Below are 26,018 nucleotides of genomic sequence, written 5' to 3'. Positions count from 1 at the left end.
TCTGGAACATATCAGCATATCGAAGATGTTTTATTACAATATGTTGCATGTTTATTCCTATGTATCTTTAGAAGACTGTATTACATACTGAAAAGAAGAAGATGACTCACACCCAAAATTACGAACAATGTTTTTAAAAGTGTTTATAATTTTGAACGGAGGCCATCATCACATAATTAAATATATGGGCCATCTCATTCCATCATTTTGAGAACTGTACAGGGAAGATATCAATATGCAGCAAGAAGTAACACAGGATAAATGTAGAGATGAATCCTGCAATGGAGGACATTGTTACAGAGGGCTGGAAAGGATTAAACCATAAGAAACAAATCCTGTAAGGACAGAAGTTTTTCCATCAATTCCACTTTCTCTAAGGACCCACAAAAATGAGGACAAAGGAGAAATGAGTAAAATGTTATATGGGAAAATAACTTCTTTCTTATGACTTTGGGGAACATAAAAACTCCAAGCTGAGTAAACAAATTAAAGAAAAAAGATTTACACAGCTTTCAAAATATAAGGTGACAGATTTTGAGTTTCAGAAAACCAAAATATATCTGTTACATATCTACAAGAGCTTGTCCTCACTTCCCTCTCTCATTTCTTCTGTTTTTCTTAAATAGGTTTCAAAATAAAACAAGTCTACTAGATTGTTTTCACAGATTTAAAAAAAACCAGGTTCACCATTTTTCTAATATTAGCTACAAACTTTTTTAAAATGACTATTTAAACTTCTAGACAACAGAGTCAGCTAAAAATACTTAGTTTATCTAATCAAAACTATCAGGACATCTGTGTGAAGAGATACCAGGGCTTCCTTGGTGATTAAGGAATTAACAATATTAAAGGAGAAAAATCTGCTCTTGGGTGTTAAAATCTGAGTGCATTCTTAGTAATGCATTTATTTAAATCTCACAGCACTAGGCACTAATCTAAGAACTGAGAAGACTAAGATGAAAATATCATCTCTGTCCTCAAGGAATTTACCCTTCAACTAAAGATCTCTCAACCTACCTACCTACCTACTTATCAACACACACACATTTGTTATATAACTATGAATAAAATGATATGATAAATACTTGAATGGAAATCTGAAAAAAACTGCAATGGGAAAAGAGTAGGAAGCATTAATTCAGCCCATGGCAGGGGGTGCAAGCTCATGGAGTTGGTGAGGGAGAGAGAAGAAAGATAAAGACTTCATGGAAAAGATGATACAGGAGCTGGCTCTGAAGGATAAAAAGAAGGAACACAGTATTAGAGGTAAACAAGAATGCATTAGGCTGAATGGACAGGTGTTGCTTCAATTATGATGGGCCTTGAATAAAGACCGAGCTTTACTTTGTAGAAGACACGAATTGACAGAGTTACATCCAGAGAAGAGGGTGACAAAGTTTTCTCAAAGGATCAGACAGTCAATAATTTAGGCTTGTAGGACATACCATCTTTGTTGCAACCACTCAACCATGCCATTTGAGCGCTATAGCAACCATACACAATATGTAATTAAGTGGGTGTGGCTGGAGATTTAATAAAACATTCTTTAAAAAATCAAATGACAGGGTTGCAGGCTGAAGTTTACTGATCCCTGCTCTAGTGAATAACTCAGGATAGTTAAGAAGCAGTCCAAGAGAGAGATGATGAAGGCCTGATTGAGGCAGTGAAACTGGAAACAATACGAAAGGATATGGCTTTCGTTTTTAGGAAGCAGAACCAATAGCACCTCGTGAATGAGAGGTACAAAGATAACATAAAGGTCTCCAGTCTGAGTCAAGAACTGGGAACTTTTAACTTTTAAGCGATGTTCTTAACTGATATAGTGGAACCGTAGCTAGAGGCATGCTTAAATCCTGGGAACATAAGCATCACTTCAGAAAGCGTTCCTTTACTCTTTCAAAACTGGGGGAGGAACCAAGATTCAGGAGTTCCTTGGAAGATCAGTGTGCCAAAAGACTAAGATTTGTAATTTCTAAATCCAATTAAAGGGTTCTCATTCTGGTTAAGATGTAGTATGCACATTTGAGTGTATTTTTCTCACTGATTCACCTAAAAACCCAAGACAGAATACATAAAGCAACTATTGGAGAATTCTGAAAAGTAAATGAGAAGGTAGACCGAACAGGAAAATCAGTACTCAAAGAAGGATGACAGAGTGGTGAGCTCCTTGATTTTACTTTTTTGCCTTTTGTATCTCCAGGCTTAGCCTTCCCTGTTTCCTGTTACTTCGAATGGAAAACAGAAAAAGCTCCTTTAGTCAGAGAACTGGGAGCAGGACCTTCTGTGGGATGGAGAACTTTCTATTCTTCTGGTCCACTCTGAGTTCCAGATACAAAGCTGCAAACTCGCACTGTGGCATTAGGGGCAGTCACAGTGGCAGCGGTAGTGGCTTTCACTTTTCTATTTCCTTTCACTGCTTTCCCCCTACCAGGGAGGCTGACTATACATAGTAGATCATAATGTGGAGGATCAAGTCTTGGCTCTGAGTACTCAGGCTCTGATTAAGCAAGAGTATCAGGAAAAGGAGCCCTTGGGAGATGGTAAGAGTGAGAAAGATCAGAGAAAGCAAGGAGATGGAGAAAGGAAATTTTAAATTATGTGTATGACTTGCTGGGCTCACCCTTAAGCTGTACATATATAGAATGAATCAGAATAAACATAACAAAGATTTTGATAAATGAACTATAGTATAGATAACTGTCCATGTCCCAGCTCTCCCCAGGTGGCACACAAGCAGGAAAGACCACGAAAGTGCAGCAAAGGCTTTGAAAACTAAACTGACCTTCAAAAGGTAACTCAGGACTTTAGGTCTGAACTTAGCTGGATTGATTTTTTGAAGATTTTAACAAAACCCAGAATCTCACAATATGCAAAATGTCTGGGATACAATCCAAAATTACTTGACATTCAAAGAACCAGGAAAACTAAATAAATCTCAAAGGGAAAAAGCAATTAACAGATGCCAACTCTAAGATGATTCAGTTGTTGAAATTATAGGCAAATACTATGAAATAGCTATTATAACCGTGCTACTTGAAGTAAAAGCGAACACTCATGAAATGAGAAAATACAGATTTTTGCACAACCACTGAAGCTATTAAAAATAGCTAAATAAACTTTTAGACAAATATTTAAAAATTAAACAAATTAAAACTTCATTGGAAAGGCTCAATAGTTGAATGGAAATGATAAAGAAGAGCCAATGGACTTGAAAATGGATAAATAGAAATTATCCAATCTGAAAAACAGAAAGAATAAAAAAATGGAAAGAAAAACCCCAAACAGCACCCCAGGAAATTATAGAACAATACCAGATGGTCTAACATCCATAAAACTGGAGTCCCAAAACAGAGAATCAGTGCAGAAAATATATTTGAAGAAATAATGCCTGAAAGTTTCCCAAATTTGGTGAAAGAAATGTTTCAAGATCCAAGAGGCTCAGCAAACCCAACCAGGATAGACTTAAAAAAAAATCATGCCAATATATATATCATAATTGAAGTGCTGAAAACCAAAGTCTTTAAGGCAACCAAAGAAAATTACACATTACATACAGGGGAACAATTTAAATGACTATAGCTCTCATCAAAAACAATGGAGGCCAGAAGAAAATAAAAGTTTTAAAGTACTGATAGAAAGACACTGTCCAACTATATCCAGTAAACATTTCTTTCAGGGATGAAGGTAAAATAAAGATGAAGTCCAACTAAGAGTTCTTCACTACTAGATCTGTTCTAAAAGAAATACTATAACAAGTTCTGGAGGTTGAATGAAAATGTTAACAGGAAAACTGAGAATTTCATGAGTGAAGAAAGAGCAACAGGAATGGCAAATATCTGAGTAAATATAATAGATAATTTTTATCCTCTTAAATTTTTTAAAATAGGTATGACAAAAAAATTATGACATTATCCGATGGAATTTTTCAATGTACATATTATATATATATGCTTATGACTATTACAATGTACAGTGGGGAGGCTGTAAATTTCCTATATTTAACTTGAAGTGGTGAAATACTAACTCTAAACACTGTGAAAAGCTATGTGTGTATTTTATAAACTACCCCAAAACCAACCCCTAAAAAACTATGCCAAGAGATATAGTAAAGAAAAAACAACATATACATTCCAGTTCTAAATTCCAATTTTAAAAGGAGAAATGGTTGAGTCTTCAGCTCTAATTTAAAAAACAGAGGTATTACTATGTTTAATATAACAGTGACCAGCCCACTTCCCCCAACCCAAGTCAAAAGCCACAATTACCTGTGAAATTCTGTGCTTTGAGGTGCAGATCATAGAGTTTGTGGATGTAGCGTATATACATCTCTTCCTTGTTCAGTTCAGTCTTATAGAAGTTCTAAGAGAAAAAAAAAAGAGTACAAGCATGGATAATTTCACAACAGTTAAGTTGGCAGGTATCTACCCTTTACTCTGCTTGAAGTTTCATGCCTTGAACCAAGAAAACAGACAAATTTTTCTATATAAATGTCTTACAAAATTAAGTAAATGACACAGTCATATATATATATATATTTTTTTTTTTTTTGACATTTCTTTCCTTTTATTTTGGCCGTGCCACATGGCATGTGGAATCTTAGTCCCCTGACTAAGGATAGAACCCGCACTCCCTGTATTGTTAGTGCAGTCTTAATCTTTGGACTGCCAGTCAAGTGCAAAAGACAGTGACATATCTTTAATTCAACACTGTCTGTATTAAAAATTACCTATCAACAACTGGATAGGCTGGTAACTCCTGGGGGGATGTTATTACCACTGACTCACATTTCTTTTGTTACTTTCTATTGTTTTTTGGCTAAGTTTAACTGCCAATGAACTAGTCTAAAAATTCAACTAAAATATTAAAAGTATGTAAGATATTAACCTATTTATTACATTTGATACTGATAGTCAAAGGATAATTTCTTTCATCTTAAAATTATTTTATGGTGAATTTGAGGTTTCCAGTTTATGACTACAACATAAAGGGATTTGTAAGAGATTTACTTCAAATTATTGTTACAAGGGCACGCTTACTAGAAATATTTGGTTTATGAAAACAAAGTATCTGGATCTTATTTAAACTTCTCTAAAATGTTTTAACATTTATAATAAAAAACTCAACTTTGACTTAACTGAACACATTATGTTGTCATTTTAAATGTTTATTTACAGGCCTCCACATCTATTTCTTTATCATATTAGGAAATATGTTAGTCCTCACTGAACTTAGTAAACATAGGAGCAAAAGTGTAAGAAGTTGGAATCCAGCAAAAGCGTGATGCTGTGAAGCTCTGTACACGGCTCTTTCAGCGAGCATATCACTGCGGATATTATGAAATCTCTGCTTACAGCCATCTGAACTACTATCATTACTATTGCTATTATTTTGACAGATGCTACTTGATGTGTAGAATGAAAAATGAATAGTGATGGGAAGACAAATCTGTTGACTTGAAGGAGTAACAGGTTTTTCTAGGGGGAAAGGCCAGGAATTTTAAACATTTCTAAAGTTGATTAGCTAGAGAGGGCTTTGGTTACAGACCAAACTAGCCAGTGTGGCTGCTTAACTGTACTTGGGCTTGAAGCCTGAGGCCCTCCTGTCAATGTTGTTTGTGGCCACTACCTAACAGGTATCCATTCTTCAATGTGAGGACTCATCTAACTTCAAGAATTTGACATGTAGTTGAACGCATTTAAAAAAAATATTTCCTCCAATTTGTACCATTATCCTTCCCCTTTCCTCTTGTGTCCTATATACCTTGCTGCTGCTGCTGCTGCTGCTAAGTCACTTCAGTCGTGTCCGACTCTGTGTGACCCCATAAACGGAAGCCCACCAGGCTCCCCTGTCCCTGGGATTCTCCAGGCAAGAACACTGGAGTGGGTTGCCATTTCCTCCTCCAATGTGTGAAAGTGAAAAGTGAAAGTGAAGTCGCTCAGTCATGTCCGACCCTTAGCGACCCCATGGACTGCAGCCTACCAGGCTCCTCCGTCCATGGGATTTTCTAGGCAAGAGTACTGGAGTGGCCTTGGGTGGCACTAATCTTGGGTGGCTTCCCAGGTGGCACTAATGGTAAAGAACCCACCTGGAGACATAATAGACCTGGGTTCAATTCTTGGGTTGGAAAGATCTCCAAGAAGAGGGCATAGCACCCTACTCCAGTATTCTTGCCTGGAGAATCCAATGGACAGAGGAGTTGGTAGGCTACAGCGTCCTGTAGATCTTAGCATTCTTTAAAAAGCTAAGTAAACAATGCTCTCCACATCTCTCTTATTATAACCAAAATAATTTTAATTATCAAGAATTATTGTACCATAAACATAAATCTAACCACTCAATAGCAGAGCTTTACATTATTAAACAATGTTTTTGTTTTTTTTTTCAATAGCTTTCTGGTAAGAAACAGATTTCTTTGGAAATAAAATGTGATCATTTTGTAAATGAATAATAGTTCTTTAAAAGAAAAAAAAAAGAAAGAAAAGATCTTTCCAGTCAGCAGATGAGTCTCTTTCATGTATGTCTGGCAAAACTAGTTACAGAAAGAAAAAAACAATAATTAATTTCCTAGTTTTAGTCATATCAAAGATTACACATTTTTACCAGTCTAATACTACCGTTTAACTCAGAGCTTGTAGAGAAAGTCAGAGTTCCTCTGAAGACAATCTGGAATTGATCTTTTCAAAGAGTTAAGAAAAATCTCCAGGAGGAAGTGAGTGATTAAAGAGAAGCATATTGCAGTTAGAAAATATCAAAAAACTTTCCATATGGAGTATAAGCTAAAAAGATTAGCTTCAGAGTTATATATTCGGTCCTTTAATAATAAGTATTCCTGTGCTGGTTGAAATTAAAACAGTGTTCAAAATGTTAGCATTTCCTATCAGGACTATTCTTGGTCAGTGCAAAACTAACAAGATAGATTCTTTGTCTAATGTGAACACTGATGGGGGCCACTAATTTTATTGTCTCTGCCTTATTCCTACTGAGAAACTAGAGTAAACACGTTTAGGTCAGAGTATTCAGTCTTTCATCTGAGGAAATGACATCTTCTGTTTATACCAGTTGATACCCAGAGTCTACATTTAAGAGTGTACCTCCCAAGGTCACAGAGGGCGCTGTGAAAGCAGATGGAGACAATGGAAGATGATTCCTTCAAGAAAAGGTAAAGGCTTTTCTTTGAGGTTATTTATGAGATTTCAGGCTTGGAGCTAGGGGAGAGCCAGGATTAAGGAGACAGACTGAGAAAACCTGAAGACGATAGAGCACTTGGCTTTTTTCCTCAAATATTGATGTATAAGCAGAGACATGGAAGGAGATCAGGCTGAGGACTTTGACCATGGCCAAGGGCTGGCAAACAGCGGGGAAAGCACAGAAAGGAAATTTAGAAGTGGGAATGACTGTGCTTAAGGTTAGACATTAGTGCTAAGAGAGGTAATGGGCTGACCCCATGAGCTTGGCCTGATGGCCTGCAGGTTACTATTGGGTCTGATGATAAAAATTATGGAGAAATTACATAACAAGAGGTGGCCTGGCAAAGGATGCTCAGGTCTCACTATTTTTAGCAGAGTATTGGAGGTGGGATGTAACAATTAAATGCAAAAATGAGGAGGAAGTGGTGGGTGTGGTTAAAAAAAAGGATAAAGTCATATACTCAGAGATGAACAGTACAGCGAGAAAAGAAATTAAGGAAAAAAATAGTCCTAAGAAAGTAAAAATTCTGAGCTCTGAAGAGCAACTGTGAGGGAAATAAACAAAACAAAACAATCTGAAATCAATGAGCTAAGACAAGACAGAATCAGGCTGGGGAAAAAACAAAATTTTAAGGTGCAGGCAAATAGAGAACAAAAAGGCATGGATGTAAGAGACTCGTGGATCAGAGTAAGAATTAGAATTGTTTGTGCAAATACTTAAGATATATGATGAGGTGTATCTATTCTGCAAAATAAGAAAAAGAAACCATGATATACACAAATTTAGAACCAGAAGCAGTCACAGAGTATTCCTGTATTTTAAATGTGATCAATGTAAATTATTAAAAGCATCAATTTATTCTACACCAAAATTTAAAAAAGGAATGTAAACATATAGTCCTTCTTTTGCTCTGTAGTGAGAATACCATTATATTTGATAATTAGTTATGAGAACTTTCAGGATAAATTTTGTGTTCCTAGAACTGTTCTGCTATAGCCTATTATCCTTACGATATTGATTTTTATTTTCAAAAATTTCTTGTTTGGATGAGAAACTATATGGTTATCCTAGTTATAGTCCAAACCTTAACCACAGATGGCTTTAATTTACAAAGATGCTATAGAGTGAAAATATGTGTGTTAAACAGGAAACTGTCATTTGTTCAGAAAGCAACATTAATATTTATTAAAATCTAGAATAAATATAAGCAGGGTAGAAAGGAACTGTTTACACAGAATTGAAAAGAACTTTTTCCAGGGACATCAACCTTTTTACCTAGGAAAGCAACAAAGGACTCCAGGGCCGAAAACTGATACAACAGGGAGAAGCTGGCATCACCCTGGGATCTTACAGTGGGTACTTTCTGCAACACTGGGGAGCTGAGAACTCTCCAGCATTTAATTCAAACTAAAGCAAAGAACACTTCTAAACTCTTCTAAGAAACACTCAGATAAAGACACACTGCGGCAGAAAAACAAACAGTATTTCTGAGAAGAAGCAAACATTAGAATGCAAGGAGGAAGAGGGAAATCATTGACTAACCAGGAGGCTCACGGTGCAGCCAATCTTTTTGCCATCTACCTCGCCCATTTTCATGCAGTCCCTAAAAACAAGAAGCAAGAGTCAGAACTCAGAACTTCCTTCCTAAGGGCAAACACAGTTTGTTCTTTTAGGGAAAAAAAGAAACTGTCAGAAACTAAAGGTTATTTGAGAGTTGCTGTTTGGATCAAGGAGGCCAGAGCCCCAAGAGGCTTGGGGTGGCGGGGTGGTCAGACTCTCCCTGAGCACCAGCATGGCTGCAGATTTCACTTCCAGGGGGGCTGTGCCCTCTCTCAATAGAGAGGGGTCTAAGGAAGAGGAGGAGTGAGGGGATGTTATGACACACCTTTTACTGGCCTGAAAAGGAGCTGGTAAGCCTGGCCATTAGCAGTAACAATGAGGCTTTTTTTTCTTAAAATACCATGCATTTAAGTAGGATGATCTGCTTCAACAGTTTAGATCACTTCAAAATCAAACAATCATGTCCCCGAAAGGTAACGGTGTGAGTTTCATTCCCTCTCTACTTCTATAAGCAAGCAGCGTGGTTATACAATTCTCTATTGGTTCTGAAGGGTGAGTTTCAAAAACAGCAACAAAAGATTTCTTTAATAACAGGACTCTCTCAACTTACTAAGACTTTAAAAGAACTGCTGTAAAACCCAGAACAAAACATTAAAAAAGGAAAAACAAAGAAGAAACTGAGCTAGCTAGTTAAAAGTCCACTATTTTACTGCACAAGGTTCCATGGTCTGATTATCAGTTCTTTGAGTGATTAACTCAAGTGCAACTGTGTTCTGACTCTTCGATTTCCTAACTGGAGCGCAGTGTATCTGGGAAACAGGGGCTTACCTGTAATCTAACAACCTCTCCATCAGCCGAGTTACAGTGGCGATTAAGGAAACGCCACTTTCTCTCCATGTTTCCCGCTCAATTTTCTTTAGTAGACTGGAAAAGAAAGAACCCAGGGCATTTTCAACATTTATTTTTATCAGTCACCATGACAACCATTTTACTTTCATCAGTACCTTAAATGCCTTAGCAACCACCGCAACATCTCACAAGTAGCACAATGCAAACAATGTCTTACCTAGGATAGGGACCAAAGAGTGGAATTCTAATCCAGGAAGCATTGACAAAGCAAATTGATTTTCAGATTATCCAAGTCATCAAATACGAACACAAGCATATAAATCATACTTTCAAAATATGCAAGCACCTCACAGCTCAAAGACATTGTTTCCTAGCTTCTCTCTTCCACCAATATTAGAGGCTTGTGCCTCCCCCACAACAAACAACACTGAGAAAAGCAAAAACAGGAGTGCCTCAAAGTTTACTTTTAAGCAAGATCTTGCTTTAGTCAAACAAAAATGTTTTCCTACCTCTCAGTGGAATGCATCTTCATCCAAGCAATTTTACTGCAATGCAACTGCTACAGGAAAATCCTTGTACAGACGGTATGACGTTTTGCGTTTTTTCCTTTCACTTAACATTTGCCCACTCAATACATATTGTACTATCTGTGCACTCACTCAACAGTTTCATTCATTTTGTCATTAATCACCGAGGATTTTCTATGTGGTTGTTACAGCAGATTGATGACAAGTACCGAACCACATCTCTCCTCCTACATTTTCCCCCTAATCTTAAGCACTTTGGAGCAGAGGCACTGCTAGGTAAACACAAAATAATCATAATAATTAGGATCTCTTTTTACTTTCACTCCCACCTCTAGGCAAATTAACCATATACTTGGCAAAAACCCTTTAAGATTGAACTTTCCCCAAAAGAAAAAAAGAAAGAACATAGGCATAACAACATGAGGATACTCTGTCCTCCTAAATTTAATGATTATTTCTAAAATCTTGTTTCCCTCTTATCCTAGTTTCACAAATAACAGAGAGAGAAAACATTTTTTTTTTCCACAAGTACCATCTCAGCTTCGCCTGTATCGTGCTTAGTAGGAAAAAAAGCTATTTTGTCAAAGTTTTCTCTTTTTTTTGGCCTTCGGCTATGCTCTCTCTCCATTGTCCTTCCTGCTCCCCCTTCTTTTTGCCATTCCAGTGCCCAGTCTTCTGTCTTGGCACCTCATCTGGTGCTTAGGTATCCCTGATCATTTGTTTTTCTGGCTTATTCTGAACTGTTTCCTAAACTAAGGAGAGGGAGGGAAGGGAGAGGTAACACATGAAGGAATGGAGCCTGCCCTGACTAGTCCACCAGGGAAAAGTCCCCTAGTTTGTTCTAAATGTGTTTTTTTTTTTTTTTTAAAAAAAAAAAAAAAAAAAAAACCTCTGAAAAGCACCTGTTTCAAGCTTAAATGCCAAATTGGTATTGAACCAAGTACGCAAATGAAACTGCCTGCCAAAGCAAGGCAGGATGATGGAGAAATCTTCCCAAGTGACAGCCCACACATCATATACTTTAGAGGCTGAAAAATAAAGAACTCAAGTTAAGTAATAATTCTAAAAATAAATGGGAGACTTCTTTTATAGGCATGAGCTTCACTAACTTGCACAGCCTCTGGATGCAGTCAGAAATCAGAGCTACAGAATCCTCTTGTGAAAAGAGGCACAGCTCTGCAGAGCCTACTGCCTTGACTAACCGGAGACTCAAATCATCAGGACCAAGCCTAGAACCCAATTCATCTGCTTTCTTGGCCAGGATTATTCCTTCTGTGGGGAATCTGGCCCTCCAAGCTTGATACACCTGGACAAGGAGAGGCTATCAGACAAGAAGAGTCTTTCTAGATAACTTGGGTGACACTGGTCTATAATTTGGTCTATAATCACGCCAGTGTGCCCATGCTGAGTACACAGGGAACTCATCTAGTAACAGTGAAAGTTTTCTATTTTCTTTTTTAGGCAAAAAGATGATAAATGGTTGCTACATAAACTAATGCACTAACTTTACATACATGTCACAAGAGCATAAAAGATGCATCATTTCTTTATAACTTTTTTAAACCATTAAAAAAAACTGATGTACAGTTAATTTACAATGTCGTTAGTTTCAAGGGTACAGAAAAATGATTCAGATACATATATATATATATCTCCTTTTTTTTCTTTTCTATTATAGATTATTATAAGATATTGAATATAGCTCTCTGTGCTATAAAATAGGTCTTTGCTGTTTATATATAGAAGTTTGTGTATGTTAATCCCAAACTCCTAATTTATCTCCCCACTACTCACTTCCTGGCTCCAAGGTGATTTTTTATTGCTAATGATAGGCAATTGGACTCTATGACAATGAGGAGCAACATAAATAACGTCCTGTGGGAGTATACACTTGCTCATTAGGCTTTTCCCCTCTGATGGAATGAAGGGTGCAGGATTTGACCCTCAGTCTACCTCTCTCTGTATCTTAACAGGATTGTGTGGAGGCCAACGTTTTATATATATAGGTAGCTCTGATGGTAAAGCATCTGCCTGCAATGTAGGAGACCTGGGTTTGATCCCTGGGTCAGGAAGATCCCCTGAAGAAGAGAATGGCAACCCACTCCAGTATTCTTGTGTGGAGAATGCCAAAGCCAGAGGAGCCTTGCAGGCTACAGTCTATGGGATCGCAAAGAGTCGGACACGACTGAGCAACTTTCACTTCACTTCTTCACTTCAAATATATATATATGTGTGTGTGTGTGTGTGTGTGTGTGCATACACACACACACACACACACAGCTGTATGAAATGATTTGGAGCCTTACTGAATTATTCAGAGCAACGTATAATAAAACACACTGGAGGACTGAGGTGGAGGTTACATCTTCCGGAAATCCCCTTTATAACCCCCGAGGCTGCCAGGACCCTCGCTGTGTGCTCCAACAGCACAGTCACTGATGCACCCTCAGACTTAGAAGACCACCAAGCACAGGGAGATGCTCAGTAAATGAAGCTAATGAGTCAAAGAAGTGGATGCAGGGAAGCAGAACTTCATTCTGATACCTTATTCTGCATATCTCACGGGCAGCGATGATCCACAATTTCAGCATTATCAGAACCAATAAATCCTGACTCTCATTTATTTCAAAAAGATGTAGTATGGGAAAATGAGGATAACATGAGGGTCAGGGAAAGATGAGTTCTTAGGAAGGACTGTACTATATAAATTTACAGTTTCACTCTAAGGAGGCTATTTTGGCAAGCATATACTGCATTTTAAGGAACCAGTGAGCTACTTTCAGCTTCTGAACAAATTTTAAGAAGTTTTAGACATAAATTATAGAAAAAAAAATGAAAATCTGTACCACAATGGCAGGTGTTCTCAATTCATAATGTGTGCAATGACACAGTGTGATTACCCTAATTCTTTGTGATTTCTATTGCCAAAAGAGCATTTTATTGTTTCTTGAAATATAGTTGGATTTTCCCTTTCTTTTCTGAGCCCAGGTAGTAATGACATTTAATTATCACTTTAGATTTTATTTATTCTCAATATGCTGATCATAAAAGTATAAAAGAGAAACATTTATAATAAGATTTCTAGTGATATGCTAAAAAAATCAAGAAAAGAATAAAAATCTCCAGTGAATGAATCAGGGACCTTAAAATAGTCCTAATTATAGAGGCTTAATATTTTAATTATTGGTTTGATTTTTAATGTCAAGGTACATCTCCTATTTCAAAGCCATATTTACACACAAGCAGTCCAAACTGCATCCTATCAGGCCTTTATTAAAGTAGATAAGAGGCACTACAGAGCTATGTGAGTGCTTATTAATCTTGTGAATTTATTATAAATAATTAATCACAAATCTCAAGAGATTCATTTCACTGAGTGCTTTCTCATTTTAGTTCTTTGTTCAAACCAAAGACTAGTAACGGAATTGAGAGTGGTTTTCAAAAGTAATTTATTATACTGGATGAGGTTTTAATCAGAATTCTTGCTAAACTCCAGCTGTCATGAAAGACAGATGCTTTGTACACTAGAATGAACGAGGGCTTGGTGAATAATTATTAAAAGTTCCAGTTTAATTACAGTATCAGAAGAAAATGCCATTGTTCAGGACTCAGTACAAAGAATGTATTTTATCACGTACCACCACCACAAGAGATCTGTATACCCCTTCTTGGCTTTTCCCTTCAATATAATTTTCTTAAAAGCATCAAAAATTATTTTAAATCAGACAAGTTGAAATCTATCAACCATTAATAATACTTTTCAACCCTATATGTTAATATATCTACTATTCTAAATTTATGATCATAAATGAATTACAGAGTTTTCTATCTGGCCATCAGTGCTAAAGCAGTAGTATTTAGTTTTAGATTTACTTGGTTGTAAATACAAGGAAAAGCATATTTTGTAATAGAAAAATATATTGCTAAATTGTTTTGCACTTCTGAAAGAACTGCAAACATTTCCCAAGCACAATGAGCTGGTTCTTCCTTCAAAAAGAAACACTTCATAAGTATAAAAGGTTAGACAATGACTAAGAGCCTTAGAAAGCTGTAGAGAAAACAAGTGCTAGAATTAAAATCCTAAAGCACTGGAACCTTCCTGTGTATTGTCTGTGGCCATTTTACACAGTGAATGACTACTCAGTACAGGCACTTCATCCTGGGACAGTGATCACAGTCTTACCTTAGTAAGGACAACCTCAAGTCTCCTCACAACACTCCATTACTTCTTTATCCTCCTTACAAATCCTAATCACAGAATCTACTAGAAATAATTTGCTTCTGTGATAGTCTAGTAAGAAACATTTAGGAAGCAATTAATAATGCTGAATGAGCAATAAGTATTGCTAAATTAAATCAAGTGTTGAAGAACAGATGCAAACTAGGTTAATTTTCCTAACAGCAAATCAGCCAAGGACATCTTGGAAAGCACTGCACACAAACACAACAATCACGCCACTATTTTGTTTTCCTCTCCCACTATCTACCCAATTGAAAATCATTATCTCACAGCCCCAATTTTAAAAGTATTAGTCATGAAAAGAGTGAGATTTGTTATGTAACACTTGTAACCTGTCCTAATCAGAAATTAATACAAGGAGATATGTCTAATCATCAGCATAATAAGACCCATTCACCAGAGATAAGCAATGATCCTTTATTTCACACTCCACAAAGACAAAGCACTCTGGGGAGACCCAAGCTGTCTTTGCAGCTCTCAGCTGCTTAGCACTGACACCCAAATCCCCCCAAAATAATCAACTGGAGATACACATGTTACTCACATACTGTTGAAGAGCTCACGGTAGGTTTCATCACCTTTGCCTTCGGACATCAGGCTGTCCAGTTTGTCAATGAGCTTGGCTTCCACCTGAAACAGACCCAAATGTTACTCTCTTTCTTTACTTCTCACAAGAAGGATTTTCTAGGCACATGTAAAGCCACAGTAAATTTTGTGAATTTATCAGCTGTGGTTAACCAAAGACACCCCCTTGGAATTCTAGGGGGCCAATTTAGATGCAGGAACATGACTTCAAACTCCCAGTGGGGTAGTGTGTGCTGCCGCGAAAGACTTCTATTTGTTGACTCAAACACAAATGCCTGCAGCCCAGCTTAAATGTTTGAATTCTTTTTTTAGGAGCTGTAAAAACTGGCAAGTCTTTTTTGTTTTTTTTCAAATCATGATACACACACACACACACACACACACACATACATATAAGAACATCAGCAAACTACTATATCCACAAACATTCAGTTAAATCTTTGATGTGTTTTGTATCTATTTTCTTTCTCAAAACAGTTTGAGGTTGCACTAAATCTTTGCTGAAGTTGAGAATTTGTCTTAACCATGTACAGATGGTAGATCCATAGATATATTCTAAGTCAGCAATCGGCAGCATGAGACAGAAAGGACATATTTCCTGAAAACTGTAGTCAAAACATTTATATTTTCAACAACATAAATCCTTTGGGACTTCAGTATCAGGAAGGCAGAAATAAATATCCCATCATCTCTCGGATACAGCAGAGGGGACAGAAAAGGAAGAATTTCTGCAAGGCCAGAGAGTTAACAACTAGGGGTATGGAGGGATATCTGACTATGTCAAAGGACTGAGCACAATTATTTCCTTTGAATCAAATTCCAATAAATGGGTAGAAAGATAAGGGAAGAGAAGTGAGTTTTCCCCAATATAATTTTTAAATAGACTTTCATTCATGTATTGACTCTCCTGAAAATAAATGAAGGTCTTGATACAGATGAAATGCCATGCTTTTTCTATGTATGCATCCAGCTTGTTCGTATAGTTGACAATTATTTCTAAGACTTGAGAAGGGCTCATAGGGAGAAGCAAGAAGCTTCCTTCACACAGCAGAGTGCACACAGGTAAGTGCCATGACTGTGTGAACAGCTGGCCTGCTGTCTCCAATAGGAGTGACTTGCCCTGGCAAAGGCAGTTGATTTCTGCTATGAGATCTGGTTTTGGAATAAGAACAAGTATCTTTCCAAAACTGGAGCTTGTGTCAAAGAGATCCTGCATCAAAGAGAAGTGATAGGCTCATGCTCATCATCTTGGAATTTCCTTTACAACAATTTTGACTGCTTTTCCCTTTAAATTAATTCTCAGCACTTCAAGCAAAGAGCTTGAAGCTAAGCCATTCACCAAATACAATGTGCAGACCACTGAGAGGTCAGCGATTTTAAGAATCATTAACCTTCTGATTCGTCTGTGTTGTGTCCAGCTGGGAGCAAATAAAGTTTCTGCTAGTTCTTAAACACAGACCTAGAAAATGACAGGATTTTTTTTTTTTTTTTTTAGCTGAAAGGGAATGAAATGTTTTTTTTTCAGGACTTCTCAGAGATTCAGGGAGACACAGTCCCAGAAAGGTGTCCAAGGCTATGTATTCAACTTGGAAGTAGGCAGCCTAGGTTGAAATCTGGTTCAGAGCTCATTCCTCAACTCGGAGCATCTCTGAGCCACCGCACTCACCTCTGAGAGAACTGAGACTCTTCTGACTGCTCTGAGAGCACATCCACCTACCTGTTTAAAATTGCCACTCCTCCTCTGCTCCCAGTCCATCATATCGTGGAAAATAGGAATCATGACATTGCGGAGATCTGGCTGGGGTATCAAAGTTACTTCCAGGAAGGGGCCAATCAGGGCAGGGATGAAATGGAGCTTGTGCTCTCCTAAAATGAATGAAATATTTACCTTTCTGTAGATTTACTTTTAATAAGATTTTAGAAAATCAGTATTATATGACTTGTTTAAAACTACTGTCACAAGAACACGATCGATTATAGTTGTCTCAAGCAAGAAAATATTTCTCTAAGCAGCTATATAAACAGATTTCCATGTGTTAGTACTTCTGCACCATTTTTAATTAAAAAAAAACCTAGGGGTTTACCTTTTCACAGTTTTCAAAAAGCCATAAGATACAATTAAATATTATATAAATCATCAGGAATTGGTTGTGTATACTACTGCACATTCACACATTAAAATTATTATGCAATCATTAAAAATGAGGTTGAAGAAAAACACAGATGAAGTTTTTCAATATAATTAACTGTAAAAGCAAAGTACCACACATTTGCAAAGGCACATCTTTCATTCAAAAAGTATATATATATGATAGTCTAAAAGGTTATATCCCCTAATAGTAACCACATTGGTTATCTCTGGGTGATAATATTCCTGGTAACTTTTATATATGAAAAAGGTGGTTCCTATCTGCATTATATAATTTGTCTTCCTTCTTTACATAATAAACATAACAGCCTAAGTAAAATATAAACATTGGCCCAAATAACAACAAACAGAACAATTTTCTGAAAAGACTACAATGCAGTAATAGTGAATTCAAAGTGGTATTAAGCAAGTCCTGAAAAGTATACTGTTGATAATTCAGAGCAAAGGAAAGTGGAGGGTGGGGTGGACAAAGATGATTTTGTCTAGCAGATATGTGTTGAGTTCAGTCTATTACCCTAGTCATCCATGTTAAATCTCAGAGAGTATCTATTTTTATAATAAAAAAACTGCACAATATGGAAAATGTACAATGTACATTTCATGTATGCACATGACATGCACAACCTTTTGCATCATGGACGAAAGCCTATGATACTGGGAGGCTGAGCAGAAGAGAGCTGGCTTCATGAAAAAGGATCATTTCCCTCTTATAAACTTTTCCATCTTTGATCTTTTTTAGTAAGTGTTGAATACACACAAAATCTTGCTGTTTAGACTTACTTGCCAATTTTGGAGTTAAATATCTTCACGTTAATTATCATTTTCTCTATTTTGTTTCTGTAGCAGAAGGCATGAAGGTGAACACAGACTTGGACAGACATAAATCCAGATGCAAACATAAAATTTAAATTTGTATTGACTTTAGAGGGATTTTTAAAGGAAGGAGAACAAGAAGAGAATTTGGAAAGAAAAGAAAAATGATGGATGGGCAAACCCAAGTAGGTGTTGTGAAGTCACTGTTTTTGTGACTGCAAACGCCTTGGGATATTTCTGACGACTTCAGAAAGTTGCTCTCATCCTTTTTACTCAATATGGGATTATAACAGGACACAACTGTCAAGCCCCTCTGTATCTGAAAGTCCCTGTCCATCAGTAATGCCACAAGGTCTTTTCTTCTTTTTCTCATGTTCCATTGAAAGTAACTTCACAGTTTCTTATCGTCTCTAAATTACTTATATATCAAGGCATCCATTACATGTGAGGAGGAAACGAGGCTTGTAATTCTTTTTTGCTTTCCTAACTTTATTCTTTACCTGGATAATGTTTTATCTTTTCCAAGGGACTACTTAGTTTTCCTCTTCAGAGCAAGAACACTTCCCTGTTATTCATCAAAAGAAATGTCCTTATTAATCTGCCCTTGTATATTTTCTTCCAAAAGAATGAATACTTCCAAGACCAACAAACTCAGTGTGGCCAAATATACAAAAACATCAATTCATGGTCTTCTCCCTGCATTTCCCCCATCCTCCCAACATACACCTTTAGAGCAGGTAACTAGCAGCCAGCATTTGCAATTCCTTTCTGTAGTTATTTTTGTCAGGGCAGAATGCAGAGCAACCTGAACTCAATCACTCTTCCTGTCATTTGCAAAAGTCTAAACCCACTCACTGCTTCTTCAAGATGTTCTGGCAAGCAAGGGGAAGAAAGAGAAAAGAGGAAAGGAGATTTCTGCAGAGATGAAGGCTGGCAAGTCTTGAGATCAGCCAGCCTTACTCTTATCTCTGACCCTGCCCAAGGAGATGGCTGCAGGGCTTGAGTCTAGCCATAGATGCTCTGCTTCTGCAGAGCCACGGACTGAAGGGACTCTGTACGCAGGACAAGGGCCACCCTGGCATGTGACTAATAACCAAGAGGACCTTTCTGCTTCCTTGACACTGTGTAAGACACCAATTCTTTGCACAGTTTTGGGGTGTGCATGGGGTGAGGGGGATGAGTGAAGCAGCAAATATAGAATAATATGAAAACTCCTGCCAGCCAGATAGTCCTCCCACTGCTGCTATGGTGGAATGATATTCAGAAGTGCTCCATTACAGAATTTTTATTTTTAATCTTCCCTGAGCCTGGAATCCTTTGACCTCTTAGCAAAGAACATCATTAGCATGCACTTAGTTTATTTACCACTATTTCTTTGAGCATTCATGAATCTTTTTAAAAACTCTCTCCCATTTATAGACATTTTACAACATGATTTTCTCTTTTAAAATTTTCTTACTGTGAAAAATCTCAAATGTACACAGAATTACAAAGAACAGTAAGATAAATCCCCACATCCCCATCATCTAGCTTCAATAATTATCAATATTTTTTTGCTAATTTTGTTTCACTTATCAACCCAACTATTTTTTTCACTGGGAAATTTTAAACCAAGTCAGAGACATCATAACATTCTATTTATATAAACATCAGTTAGTATCTTTCACAGGCAGGTCATTTTATAAATACAGGATCACAATACCTTTATTACATCTTTAAAAAAGGCAGACAGTAATTCTTCCAATTAATCTAAAAAAAGTCTATATTAAAAATTTCCAGATTGTCTTAAACCATGTCATTTATAGTTGGCTTCTTTCAATCACAATCCAAACAAAATACATATAGTATTTTGTAGCCTGATTTTCTATGACAGTAGAGAAACCATTTTGTTTAGTCGCTAAGTTGTGTCCAACTCTTTTGTGACCCTATGAACTGTAACCTGCTAGGCTCCTTTGTCCATGGGATTTCTCAGGCAAGAATACTGGAGTCATTTCCTAGGACTTCCCTGATAGCTCAGTTGGTAGAGAATCTTCCTGCAATGCAGGAGACACTGGTTCAATTCCTGGTTTGGAAAGATCTGCTGAAGAAGGGATAGGCTACCCACTCCAGTATTCTTGGGCTTCCCTTGTGGCTCAGCTGGTAAAGAATCCACCTGCACTGTGGGAGACCTGGGTTTGATCCCCAGAAGTGAAAGGCTACCCACTCCAGTATTCTGGCCTGGAGAATTCCATGGACTACAGTCCATGGAGTCGCAGAGTCGGAAACGACTAAGTGACTTTCACTTTCTCCAGGGGGTCCTCCTGACCCAGGGACTGAACCTGTGTCGTCTGCATTGGCAGGCAGGTTCTTTACCACTGATCCACTAGGGAAGCCATGCTGCTGCTACTGCTGCTAAGTCGCTTCAGTTACGTCTGACTCTGTGCGACCCATAGACGGCATCCCACCAGGCTCTGCTGTCCCTGGGATTCTCCAGGCAAGAACACTGGAGTGGGTTGCCATTTCTTTCTCCAATGCACGAAAGTGAAAAGTGAAAGTAAAGTTGTTCAGTTGTGTCTGACTCTTCGCGACCCCATGGTCTGCAGCCCACCAGGCTCCTCCATCCATGGGATTTTCCAGGCAAGAGTACTGGAGTGGGTTGCCATCACATTTAAATTATTGTGCAGACTGTATGAGGCTAACCTTCTTTACTGAGAACACACTTTGGAAACAAAGAATCTGTGCAACCATACAAGTTTTCCACCACAGAAAATTTTACTCTTACCCAATCCACAAAGCAAAATCTTGAGCTATGTATAGCAGGAGGAAAACAAACTTCACTTAGATTATTTCTTTTTAGATCACAGATTTAGTATACTTTTCCCATCTCTAATTGTCATCCACATGGTCTTGTTTTGAAGTATTTGGGGCACCTGCTAGTTGGGCTGCTGGAGTTGTATATTTATGCACACATAGCAGCCTGTTAGGGAAGTATTGATTTTTCTACAGCAGTTACAAGACGCTGTGTTTGCAAATGTGGAAGAGGAGCCCACTTTATATTTAGTAAGGATGCTAGTTCAACTAAAAATAGAAAGAAAAAACTTAACCTTGCAGCATGATGAATGGCAAAACTGGGACACAGCAGTAGAGAATAACCTTTTTCTTTGTAGACTACTCTTGCAAGTAGAGGTACAAATAAATAAATTTGAGGGAATTTCATGCTTTGCTCACTTTCATTTTTTATGGAGGTAACACTGGTTTATAAATTTTATAAATTTCATGTGTACAACATTATATTTTGACTTCTGTATACACTACAGCATGCTCATTACCAAAAATTTAGTTTCCATCCATCATCGAACTGTTGACCACTTTACTTATTTCACCCTCTTCTATCTCCTTTCAGAGGCCAGACAGAAGGAGCAAGACCTACAGCCCCACACCCTCCAGAATGAAAACCACAATCACAGAAAGCTAACCAAAAGGATCATATAGATCATAGCTTTGTGTAACTCAATGAAGCTATGAGCCATGCAGGTTCACCCAAGACAGACAGGTCATGGTGGAGAGTTCTGACAAAACGGGGTCCACTGGAGAAGGGAATGGCAAATCACTCAAGTATTCTTGTTTCAAGAACCCCATGAACAGTATGAAAAGGCAAAATGATATGATACTAGAAGATGAGCCCTCTAGGTCAGTAGATGTCCAATATGCTACTGGGGAAAAGTAGAGAAATAGCTTCAGAAAGAATGAAAAGGCTGGGCCAAAGTGGAAATGATGCTCAGCTGTGGATGTGTCTGGTGGTGAAAGTAAAGTCCAAAGCTGTAAAGAACAGTATTGGACAGGAACCTGAAATATTAGGCCCATGAATCAAGGTAAACTGGACATGGTAAAGCAGGAGATAACATTTTAGAAATCAGTGAACTAAAATGGATGGGAATGAGTGAATTTAATTCAGATGACCATAATATCTTCTAGTGGGCAAGAATCCCTTAGAAAAGGAGTAGCCCTCATAGTTAACAGAAGAGCAGAAAATTCAGTACTTGGGAGAAATCTCAAAAAAGAAAGAATAATCTTAGTTCATTTCCAAGGCAAACATCACAGTAACCAAAGACTATGCTCCAACTACTAATGCTGAAGAAGCTGAAGTTGAACAGTTCTATGAAGATCTAAGATCTTCTATAACACACAAAAAAAGAGATGTTCTTTTAATCACAGGGGACTCAAATGCAAAAGTAGGAAGTAAAGAGATATCTGGAGTAACAGGCAAGTTTGACCTTGGAGTACAAAATGAAGCAGGGCAAAGGTTAACAGAGGTTGCCAAGAGAACACACTGGTCATAGTAAGTACCTTTTCAACAACACAAGAGATGACTCTACACATGGATGTCACCAGATGGTCAATACGGAAATCAGATTGATTACATTCTTTGCAGCTGAAGATGGAGAAGCTCTCTACAATCAAAAACAAGAGCTGAAGCTGACTGTGGCTCAGGTCATGAGTTCCTTATTGCCAAATTCAGGCTTAAATTGAAGTAGGAAACCCACTAGGCCATTCAGGTATGACCTAAATCAAATCCCTTATGATTTTACAGTGCAGTTGACAAGCAGATTCAAGAGATTAGATCTGGTAGACAAAGTGCCTGAAGAACTATAGACAGAAGTTAGTAACACTGTATAGGAGGCGGTGACCAAAAGCATCCCAAAGGAAAAGAATTACAAGAAGGCAAAATAGTTGTTTGAAGAGATCTTATAAATAGCTGAGAAAAGAAGAGAAGTGAAAGGCAAAGGAGAAAGGGAAAGATATACACAACTGAGTGTAGAGTTCCAGAGAATAGCAAGGAGAGATAAGAAAGCCTTCCTAAGTAAACAATGCAAGAAGTAGAGGAAAACAATAGAATGGGAAAGATTAGAGAATTGTTCAAGAAAATTGGAAATATCAAGGGAACATTTCACGCAAGGATGGGCACAATAAAGGACAGAAATGGCAAGGACCTAACAGAAGCAGAAGAAATTAAGAAGTGGCAAGAATACACAGAAGAGCTGTACATAAAGGTCTTAATGATCTGGATAACCATGATGGTATGGTCACTCACCTAGAGCCAGACATCCTGGAGTGTGAAGTCAAGTGGACCTTCCAGTCCAGCTCAGTCGCTTAGTCGTGTCTGACTCTTTGCGACCCCATGAACCACAGCACGCCAGGCCTCCCTGTCCATCACCAACTCCCGGAGTTCACTCAAACTCATGTCCACAGAGTCGGTGATGCCATCCAGCCATCTCATTCTCTGTCGTCCCCGTCTCCTCCCACTCCCAATCCCTCCCAGCATCAGACTCTTTTCCAGTGAGTCAACTCATCACATGAGGTGGCCAAAGTATTGGAGTTTCAGCTTTAGCATAAGTCCTTCCAATGAACACCCAGGATTGATCTCCTTTAGAATGGACTGGTTGGATTTCCTTGCAGTCCAAGGGACTCTCAAGAGTCTTCTCCAGCACCGCAGTTCAAAACCTTAGGAAGCATTATTAAGAAATGAGCTAGTGGAGGTGATGAAATTCCAGCTGAGCTATTTCAAATCCTAAAAGATGATGCTGTGAAAGTGCTGCACTTAATATGCCAGGAAATTTGGAAAACTCAGCAGTGGCCACAAGGCTGGAAAAAGTCAGTTTTCATTCCAATCCCAAAAGGCAATGCCAAAGAATATTCAAACTACTACACAATTGCACTCCTTTCACATGCTAATAAGGTAATGTTCAAAATCCTTCAAGCCTGGAGAAGGAAATGGCAACCCACTCCAGTGTTCTTGCCTGGAGAATCCCAGGGATGGGGGAGTCTGGTGGACTGCCGTCTCTGGGGTCGCACAGAGTCAGACACGACTGAAGCGACTTAGCAGCAGCAGCAGCAGACTTCAGCAGTATGTGAACCAAGAACTTCCAGAAGTACAAGCTGGATTTAGAAAAGGCAGAGGAACCAGAGATCAAATTGCCAACATCCATTGGATCATAAACATAGCAGAAAATTCTAGAAAAATATCTACTTGTGCTTCATTGACTACACTAAAGCCTTTGACTGTGTAGATTACAACAAACTGTGGAAAATTCTTAAATAGATGGGAATACCAGACCACCTTACCTCTCCTGAGAAATCTGTATGCAGGTCAAGAAGCAACAATTAGAATTGGACATGGAACAATGGACTGGTTCAAAACTGGGAAAGGAGTACATCAAGGCTATATATTGTTACTGTGCTTATTTAACTTACAGACAGAGTACATCATGCAAAATGCCAGGTCGGGTAAAGCACAAGCTGGAATCAAGATTGCCGAGAAAAATATCAACAACCTCACACATGCAGATGATAGCACTTTAATGGCAGAAAGTGAAGAAGAACTAAAGAGCCTCTTGATGAGGGTGAAAGAGGAGAGTGAAACGCTGGCTTACAACTCAACATTCAAAAAAGTAAGATCATGGCATCCAGCCCTAATTCTTCATGGCAAATATTAATAGAAGGGGAAAAAGTGGAAGCAGTAACAGAGTTTATTGTTTTGGGCTCCAGAATCACAAATGGTGACTGAAACCATGAAATTAAGGCGCTTGCTCCTTGAGAGAAAAGCTATGATAAAACTAGACAGCATATTAAAAAGCAGAGACATCACTTTGCCGACAAAGATCCATATAGTCAAAGCTATCATTTTTCCAGTTGTTATGTATGGATGTCAGATTTGGACCATAAATAAGGCTGAGTTTAGAAGAATTGATGCTTTCAAACTGTGATGCTGGAGAAGACTCTTGAGGGTCCCTTGGACAGCAAGGGGATTAAACCATTCAGTCCTAAAGGAAATCAACCCTGAATATTCATTGGAATATTCACTGAGGATGAAACTCCAATACTTTGGCCACCTGATGCAAAGAGCCGACTCATTGAAAAAGACCATGATGCTGGGAAAGATTGATGGCAGGAAGAGAAGGTGGTGACAGAGGATGAGATGGCTGGATGGCATCACCGACTCAATGGACATGGGTTTGAGCAAACTCCAGGAGAATGTGAAAGATAAGGGAGTCTGGTGTGCTGCAGTCCATGGGGTCTCGAAGAGCTGGACATGACTTAGGGACTAAACAACAATAAACTTCCCTTCCCATCTGGTAGCCAGAAATCCATTCTCTATATGCTTATTTTTGTTTCACTTTGTTTGTTCATTTATTTACTTTTAATATTCTTCATGAGTGAAATCATATGGTAATTGTCATTGCCTGATTTACTTCACTTTTTCAGTTTCAGTGAAAGTCACTCAGTCGTGTCCGACTTTTTGTGACCCCAAGGACTATACAGTCCATGGAATTTTCCCGGCCAGAATACTGGAGTGGATAGCCATTCCCTTCTCCAGGGGTTCTTTCCAACCCAGAGATCGAACTCAGGTCTCCTGTATCAGAGGCAGATTCTTTACCATCTGAGCCATCAGGGACACCCCATAATACCCTCTGCTGCTGCCGCTAAGTCACTTCAGTCGTGTCCAACTCTGTGTGACCCCATAGACGGAAGCCCACCAGGCTCCCCTGTCCCTGGGATTCTCCAGGCAAGAACACTGGAGTGGGTTGCCATTTCCTTCTCCAATGTGTGAAAGTGAAAAGTGAAAGTGAAGTCGCTCAGTCGTGTCCGACCCTTAGCGACCCCACGGACTGCAGCCTACCAGGCTCCTCCATCCATGGGATTTTCTAGGCAAGAGTACTGGAGTGGCTTGCCAGTGCCTTCTCCTATAATACCCTCTAGGTTGTCACAAATGACAATATTTCACCTTCCCTATGACAGAGTAGTATTCCATTGTATGTATATCCAATCTCTTGACCCATTCATCTGTTTATGGAGACTTAGGTTGTTTCCATATCTTGGCTATAATAAATAATGCTGCAGTGAATATAGGGGTGCATATATCTGTACAAATTAATATTTTGGTACTCTTTGGATATCCAGAAGTGGAATTGCTGGGTCACATGGTAGATCTAATCTTAATTTTTTGAGGACTTTCCATACTTTTTTCCATAGTGGCTACACCAGTTTACCAAATTTATCAATTTATTAACGTAAACTGGTGCAACCACTACAGAAAATTACCACCAACAGTATATGATGGTTCCACTTC

At 38.2% G+C, this 26,018-nt stretch overlaps 1 protein-coding gene across 4 annotated transcripts in view; it reads right to left on the bottom strand.

Annotated features, from left to right (window-relative positions):
* The window catches only part of DOCK4 (dedicator of cytokinesis 4), a 488,437-nt gene that overhangs the window by 55,034 nt on the left and 407,385 nt on the right, over positions 1 to 26,018 (bottom strand). For all 4 annotated transcript variants that reach the window (XM_055420853.2, XM_055420851.2, XM_055420852.2 and 1 more), the window contains exons 31-35: positions 16,667 to 16,815; positions 14,909 to 14,994; positions 9,577 to 9,672; positions 8,731 to 8,791; positions 4,266 to 4,359 (exon numbers count right to left, since the gene is read on the bottom strand). In XM_055420853.2, the coding sequence (XP_055276828.1) occupies positions 4,266 to 4,359; positions 8,731 to 8,791; positions 9,577 to 9,672; positions 14,909 to 14,994; positions 16,667 to 16,815 (486 nt within the window). The remainder of the gene's footprint in view (positions 1 to 4,265; positions 4,360 to 8,730; positions 8,792 to 9,576; positions 9,673 to 14,908; positions 14,995 to 16,666; positions 16,816 to 26,018) is intronic.

The sequence above is a fragment of the Moschus berezovskii genome, chromosome 3, assembly GCF_049115385.1.
Source record: "Moschus berezovskii isolate FMDL1 chromosome 3, NW_MosBer_1.0, whole genome shotgun sequence".
In the NCBI taxonomy this organism is placed as follows: Eukaryota; Metazoa; Chordata; class Mammalia; order Artiodactyla; family Moschidae; genus Moschus; species Moschus berezovskii.
Note: the sequence above shows the minus strand (reverse complement) of the source record. Positions and strands in the feature narration are given on the sequence as shown.